General features: G+C 40.2%; 1 protein-coding gene across 1 annotated transcript; it reads right to left on the reverse strand.

Moving 5' to 3' along the window:
• Positions 1-330: 330 nt before the first annotated feature.
• LOC147858687 (uncharacterized) lies at positions 331-2,691 on the reverse strand. The gene is made up of 5 exons (XM_087325264.1): positions 2,612-2,691; positions 1,864-1,985; positions 1,161-1,278; positions 882-1,083; positions 331-679 (listed from the first exon to the last, which is right to left on the reverse strand). The coding sequence occupies exons 2-5, from the start codon at positions 1,981-1,983 to the stop codon at positions 496-498; spliced, it is 624 nt and encodes a 207-aa protein (XP_087181390.1). The 5' UTR covers positions 1,984-1,985; positions 2,612-2,691; the 3' UTR covers positions 331-495.
• Between the last annotated feature and the right edge of the window lie 5,385 nt (positions 2,692-8,076).

An 8,076-nucleotide genomic window follows, 5' to 3' on the forward strand; every position in this document is an offset into this window, starting at 1 on the left:
CTTACCTTTTGTCACAGAAAAAGATAACAGACACAAAACACTGTGGGGCATCTGGTTTAAACAGGCCATTTCAATATGTTTTGGAAGTTTATTATTATGATATATCTTCCAGCAAAACATACATGCATAAACGCCAAGGATGCATTAAATCCTTCCAACAATTTCTCTCATTTCATAAAAGAAAATGAGAGATTCTTCAAACCTCGATCCGTTTTAAAAACTAACAGCTCTATAATATGATGACCAAGCAATCCAAAGAAACATCATTTATACACACGTCTATAGCACGGTGATGCTGTCACTTGACAAAGTTCGATAAAAAAAAAAATATCAATATAAAAATCCATACAAAACTCTCTATATGCTCAAAGAATAATAAATTTACGGCAACTCAATCAAATCAGCTGATGTTGTGAAAACAGAATTTAGACACACAAATGTCAATTGTTCTTTGTACATATATCCAAAAAGATACTTAAAACTAACCATGCAAACTCACTTATCATCACAAATGACCTTCTCCGGTTCCTTGGAAAGTTCTTCACCATCATATGAGCTTGGATCAATACCACACGCGTCGAGGATTGACTGAGCCGAGGGATGATCGGCAAAATCTTTTTGCCTAAAATCCATAAGAGTTGTCCCTTGTCGGGAAATGACGAAAGTTGCTCCAAGTTGTCTGAATTACCATAACATTGTAACCCTTATTAATCAAACTGAAGTGCCTTCATTATGCCTTTCTAGATTAGTCGAGCTTTTTTTCACTAAAAAATAACCGGGACATTTTCTTTGCAATCCTTCTTCTTCTTCTTCTGACCCTCATGTTATACACTTTAATTTACATATAATGTATGTGTTATGATATTATAAGAAGTACTTACCTTCCATCTCCCTTCAAATTTCCAGCATGCTTATTCGCTTGCTTGAGGGAATCCCTGATATCGTAAAGCATCTTTAGGGCATTAAGGATCCCAACCGACTTAATGTCCAATGCTTTAAGTATTTTCTTCCCATTATCAATGTAGAGCTCTCTGTCCCAAAAGCCTCCTTTCTGAAAGTCTTCAAGCCCTAGCTTTTCAATCCCTGCAACAAAAAAAACAAGGTTATTTACATAAGCATATTTCCCTTTGGCTAAGAGGATAATTCTGATGCATACATACCGATAGCCACAATTCGAATATTGTTTGCTTCTAAAATAGGTGCTATCTTCTGCAGCTCCACAGCATTGTGTCTGCACAGTCTGCAGCCAAATCTCCGGAGAATATGAACAACTGCCGTCTGAAATGATGCATACGACATGATATTTTTTTAGAACTCTTCTCTGTACATTTCTGTAGAATTTCTCGGGTTTTAGAACTTCTTGGGTTTATTAAAGCTTCTCGCGTTTTGGAACTTCTCAGATAATCCAGCAATTCTGAGACAAGCTTCAATAAGGCAAAAACCGCTTTCACTTAAAGCTTACATTGATTATCTAGATCGATATATTTATACGACAAAAGAGTCTCCTAATTTCAATGTTTATTTATATAAGGGAAAGTACTGCCTCTTAACAATGAAAGAAATACATGATATAAAACATACTTGTACATTCTACTCTAGAGTTATATGTATAGAACGTTACAAAATAAATAGATTCTTATAAGCTATCTGAAGATTAAAAGATATCCATCCCATTGGTCCAACAGATAAATTTATAAAATGCATTTGCAGACAATTACCAAACAGATTGTACAGCATTGTATGAAATGTAGAAAATTGTTTGGAGAGATTAAGCATAGAATCATGTGAAATTTAAAACATTACCCAGACTGATTTTCAAGAGTACATGAATGAATACATTCAAGCAGTTTATGATGTTTTGACCTGGTTTTCCCAGAAGGCTCCCACTTTCACAAATTTGGCATCAGAAGGTCCCTGCACCTTCTCTATCTCGATGTCTTTAATAACATTTGCGATCGTCGAGCTTTCCTTATCTGTGGCCATAGCTAAAAGAGCATACAAGAAGGTTTAGAAAACAAAGAACCCAAACAAAAGAATGCACAAAATTGATACCCTGAGAGAAACAAACAAATCGAAACACTAAAACAGAAACAAAAAATCAGAGAAGGTAGGAGGCTTATAAGCAGAAGCACAGAAGACCCCACAAGGCAATGAAACAGCAGAAAATACACTAGAAAATCAACAGCACCCAAAAAACAAAAAAAAATTAGGAAAAAGGAAGAAAGAAGCTCATAGTCAAGCAAAGCAATGGAGCCGGGATATTAAGAACCCACATGACAAAGCAAGCAGTTGAACAGGAAAGGACATTTCGATTTTACTGGATTTATGCTGTATATGCCCCATTGAACAGGAATGAGGAGAGTAGTTTCTCACAAAGAAAAAAAGAAAAAGAAAACAAGAAGGCAAAGCCAAGGAAAAGAGGACTAGAAGAGAAAGAACCCTCAAGGAAAGAACTAAAACACAGACCAGAAGATAAAAAGGGGAAAGAAAAATCTCAAGGCCCAAACAAAAAACTGCAGAGAGAGAGAGAGAGAGAGAGAGAGAGAGAGAGAGAGAGAGATGGGGGGGGGGTTAAGTAAAATAGGAGAGAAAGAACAGAGAAATGCATTACCTGTGGTGAAGAAGAAGAAGAAAGATGAAGGAGAAGGAGAAGGAGATGAAGAAGAAGAGCGAAGGAAGGCACCTGCAACAGATCGCATAGAGAATGAAAGAAGGCAAACAAGAGCACATAATTGGAATATATATATAATTGTATGTATAATGTACATAACAAATGGTCTTTCAGTGGTAGGCAATGAACCCATCCATCCATGATCCATCCATGCAAATCTCTGTGTGGACCCATCCATCCATCCATACAAATCTCTGTGTGGACCCATCCATCCATCCATCCATGCAAATCTCTGTGTGGACCCATCCATCCATCCATCCATCCATTAATTACTACTACTCCAGAGAGTAGATGTGCTCTGTTCATGGCCCTCTCTCTCTCTCTAACTAATTCATTCAATTTTACTTCTTCATTGCCATCACCATTTCCTTTTTCTGTGTGTGTGTGTGTGTGTTGTGCAGCAAAATTGCCTTCCATATCCATTTAATTAACTAATTCCATATTTGCTGCAGAATGCCTGCTGGGGTCTTCCTTTACCTATCTAATAATATCTATATGTATGTATCTACCTTCCACCAAATACATTACATTACATATGCAACAAAATACCCCACACCATCACTCACCATGATGGCATTGATTGAAATTCATGTCTCTCTTTGCCTTTGCCTTTGCCTGTCACTAGGTGTGGGCCCATCGTGTGTGGACACCCACACTTGGGAGTGCTCATTTTGCTTCTGTCGTGGCGTAATCAGGGTCACATAATAATATACGTATACATACATACATACATACATACATACATACATACATACATGCTCGTATCTATCTCCCACCAAACCATAAAGAGGACTTCATGGTGAGGGAATCGCGATCACGGATGGTCCAGCAGGACGCTTCGCTTATTAGGGCGCATATGATTTGCACCGTCCGATCTTTATCCAAATAAATGCTCTGTCACCAGGCACCCTGCTCTGATCGCCTTTGTCACTACTTTGAGTCACTCCCCCTACTCTGTGACTGTCTCAGGGCAGGCGCCCGACCAACTTAGAGGCAGACACCTAACTCAAATCAGGCACCCCTCTCACTCAGGGCCGACACCCTACTCAAATTCAAATTCAAATTCAGACATAAAAAACTTCATAAAAATCCAAGTGTAAAAAAAAATGAAATCTGAATTGTAGGAGTATGGGAATAGACTATATAGCATATTTGTGTAGATTTAGTTGTATTGATTCCATTCAAATGAAACAAAGTGTACAATGATGCAACAAGTAGTTGCAAACAATGTCTGTGTCTTTCCAATGAGGTACAATGCCTCTTCATGTGTCTCTTTAGATGAGACACCATATTTATTATTGTTTATTTGATTTATTATCTTATTATTTTCTATTCCAACATGGATCCATACATAAGCAGTGATCATGGCTCATGTACGGAGGATGGCAAAATGTAGCCACAATTTTTGCAGCAATTAACATTTGAGTCCCTTGAAGTCAAGGTCAAGCCATCACAATACAAACATCAAACCTTCTCTGTCTCACATATTGGCAATCGTTGTCATGAAAAATCCGTTACTACGTGCAGATCATGAGGCGGAACCGTCGGGGTTCTGGACCAGAAGGATTCGAAGTTTGCACTAGCTTTACTGAGAAAGTATTTAGGATAGATTGAAAGAGAGAGAGAGATTGAGATAAGATAGAATGCTTGACTTTAGATTGAGAGAGATTGAAATGGAGAGAGAGATTAAGATTGAACCCTTGACTTTAGATTTGAGGAACAAGATTCGGTTCGACAAGACACATCGACTGCGTCCCAAGAAGATCGAAGAAGGAGATTGGGTATTGGTCTACGACAACAGCCTTGACAATCAACACATGACAACAAGAAAGTTTACAAGAAGATGGTTTGGACCATATGTGGTGACGAGTGCCAATGACAATGCCACATACCACCTTGTGGAGGTAGACGGATCAAGGTTGGCCATATCCATTGCGGAAAAAAGAGTAAAGATTTTCAAGAAAAGACAAGACGAGGATCCTGACCTCGATCATCACGACGATGAAGATAGTAGGACTGAACCAACAGACTTGAGTTATGTGAATGAGGACATGGAGGAATCTAATTGATCACCGTAGCTAAAATCTCCCACTCTCTCTTCTTGGCACGTACCGGAGGACGTGTGGTTTGGTGGGGGTAGATGTTATGAAGATTTTCGGCAATGGTGTGAAAATTGCGAGGAACATACAAAATTGAGTGTGGTTCTTCACACACGATATGAAACAATAATAGTAAAGATACTATTTTAGATTAGTTTTAATATCTTGGTACGAAAAGATGGATGTCTTCAAGAGCTTCCGAATGTACTTTACTACATTTGAAACAGACAACTAAATGTCAAGTTATGTGAATGTGAAGTTTGAGAAGAAGAAGAGAAAAACAAAACTATGAGAAATCCCACATAGATAGGACAAATCAGGATCCCACAGTATATAACCAGAGCTAGAACTTATTACTTTCTGTCTATGTGTGGAGCATAGAACGTTCTTGGGCTAAATTGTGGCTTAATTGCTCATAATGGTTCTGGAGGACCAAGACCGGATTGACGGATAGCACCGGATCACTGGGTCGGATGTGGACTGGATGGATGGATTGATTGGATAAGTTGATCGCGATGATTTCGGTGTGAAAAGAACAAAATCATCTAGACTAAAAAACCTAATAAAATTTGTATACAAACGGATGCAAGCAATGCTTGAACCTTGCACCTCCAAGTTAAGAGGTAGTAAACTTACCACTAAGCCAAGTCATTTCTTTAAAAAAGAAAATTCTATCATTTTTTTTCACATGTAAATTCTCATATTAGAGCTTGAATGAGTGACATGGTTATCATGCATCACATGTAATGCATGAGCGCCAAATGGCAAACATGCATTCCATGCATTGTATGCATGTCTTGTACCCTCACATGCATCATATGCATGGGGGCATCTATAAAAGAGGGGAGGAGGAAGAAAAACGGAGCTATGTATTAATCAAGAATTTAATAAGAAGAAAATTTGTTATCCAATTGATGATATATCTTGTTCCTTAAATCTAAAGTCAAGGGTTCAATCTTAATCTTTCTCTCTCTCTCCATTTCAATCTCTCTTAATCTAAAGTCAAGCGTTCTATCTTATCTCAATCTCTCTTAAATACTTTCTCGGTAAAGCTAGTGCAAACTTCGAATCCTTCTGGTCCAGAACCCCAACGGTTCCGCCTCACGATCTGCAAGTAGTGACGGATTTTTCAAGACATAATTAAGTGGTGAACCCGACGTGAAAGAGGCAGTAGGAAGGATCAAGTCGAGGATCGACTGATACTTGGAGATGGCATCCTCAAGCAATCAAGCAGGAGAGTTTGAAAGGATGATGCTAATCGTCGAACAAATGATGAGATCTCGGGACAACGATGCGAACGTGAAGAAGGCTGTTGATCGTGTCGTGAAGCTCGAGGGTCAATTTGATGGAAGGAACATTACGAAGTTCCTTGATGCATACAGAAGGGAGGTGAATCAGAGGGACGTGTTTGAAGTGCGTCAAATTACAAGTTTCAAGAGAGTGGTCGCCAACAACATCCAAAGACGCGTAATCGAGCTTCAAGAAAGGAAGACAACGTGGTTAGAGTTTGAACGAGCAATATTAGCGGAGTTTGCGATGGAAGATTTGTCGAGGATGACTCGACATGTCTTGGTGAAGTGGATAGAAAAGAAAAATAAGAAGATGAGTGCCTCGAGGGTATACGATGAGTTCGACCATATGTTTAGTCGTCTCCTCGCCACAGACCAAGTGCTGGTTGAGGAGGACAAGACTTTGTACTTCTTGAAAGTTGCGGATATGAAGGATAGACAAGAATTGGGGACTCTCCTCGAAGATGATACCCAAGTGAACGGGCTTGTGGCAGATTGGGTTATGGTGAAGCGAGAGTGCAACAAGATCGATAGGCGTCGTCAATGGCTTGATGATATTGACTTGGCAAGGACAAGAGTAGAAAAAACAAGACCACTTAAAGAAGTTGAGTTGCCTAAACAAAGCAACCTACATGAAAAGAAGATTGATGATGACTCGAGGACAGAGAAGGCCACTTCAAGGGAGGATGAATGTTTCGGAACACGCATCGTGTTGGAAACATTGGATGATGAAGGAGCAAGCCTAATCGAAGCTTGTGTCAATGGAGATAAAGAGTGCGAGGCTAGCGTAATTGAGGATCTGGCCGCTAAAGACGACATCAAGGAGGTGACTATGAATAAGACAACAAGCGTCGACAACGACCATGGCCAGATTTTCTCCGCACTTGTTCCAAAGACTTGGGCAGTTGCGTCCAAGAACCAACGTGAGACCCAAGAGACAGAAGGTGTCGGCGAGGAGCCGAAGGTCCAAACAAATACATGTGATGAAGAGAGAAGCATAATCGAAGCTTGCTCGATCAAGAGGGTCAATGGGTACAAGGCCCATGAGATTGAAGAGATAGCCACGAAAAATGACATCGAGTCAGAGGTGGCTATGGAAGAATTAATGGCAGATGGCCGCATCGAGGATTCCTTCACACGAGTTCTGGAGACTTGGGCAGTTGCAGAGAGCCAACGTGAGACTCAAGAGATGGAAGGTGGTAGTAAGGGAAAGGACCAAGATGGTGTGCACAACATCGAGGCGAAGATAGATATGGACGAGTCAATGATGAATGGTGGAAGTGGCAAGACTTTCCCCACACTGGTTCCAGAGACTTGGGCAGTTGCGTCTGAGAACCAACAGAAGACCCAAGAGATAGAAGGTGGCAACAAGGGGGAGTTCAAATCTGATGTGAAAGATGACATCAAGACAAAGGTGTCGAAGGCAATTGACCAAAGACAAACGGATTCCTTCGCACATATTCTAGAGACTTGGGCAGTTGTGGTTCAAAGCCAACGTGAGACCCAAGAGATAGAAGATGGTGGCGGGGAAGCGAAGGTCCAAGTTGCTGCAAATAACGATGTTGGGGAGTGGCCGACAAATACATATGAATCTCTCCACACTCGTTCTGGAGACTTGGGCATTAACTAATGTAAGACCCAAGAGAAGGACAATGACGATGAAGAAACAAGGGTTGAAGCTAATGTGTGGGAGGAAGAGGTCAAGCAAAGCATAGAGACAAAAGTTGATGCGTACAACAAAGAGTTTGAGCAAAGTATGACAAGGGATGATGATGGCCAAGCGAGCCATCAAGATCCGAAGAATGTGATCAAAACATCTAACAAAGACGCTAGTGTGAATATTTTCAACTCTAACATGAGATTGTATCATGAAACTGGACAACGTGAGAAACATAGAGCATGGTCGTGTAAGGATGTTAAAGTGGGCATGCACTTGAAGATACTACATGGGGTAGTCAATGTCATTATTCAGATAAAGGCTTGGGGAGAAATACACAAAACAAAAATGTGCGATGGG

The sequence above is a fragment of the Azolla caroliniana genome, unplaced genomic scaffold, assembly GCF_043228905.1.
Source record: "Azolla caroliniana isolate FFs.n. ecotype wild unplaced genomic scaffold, voAzoCaro1.0.p SCAF_10, whole genome shotgun sequence".
Classification (NCBI taxonomy): Eukaryota; Viridiplantae; Streptophyta; class Polypodiopsida; order Salviniales; family Salviniaceae; genus Azolla; species Azolla caroliniana.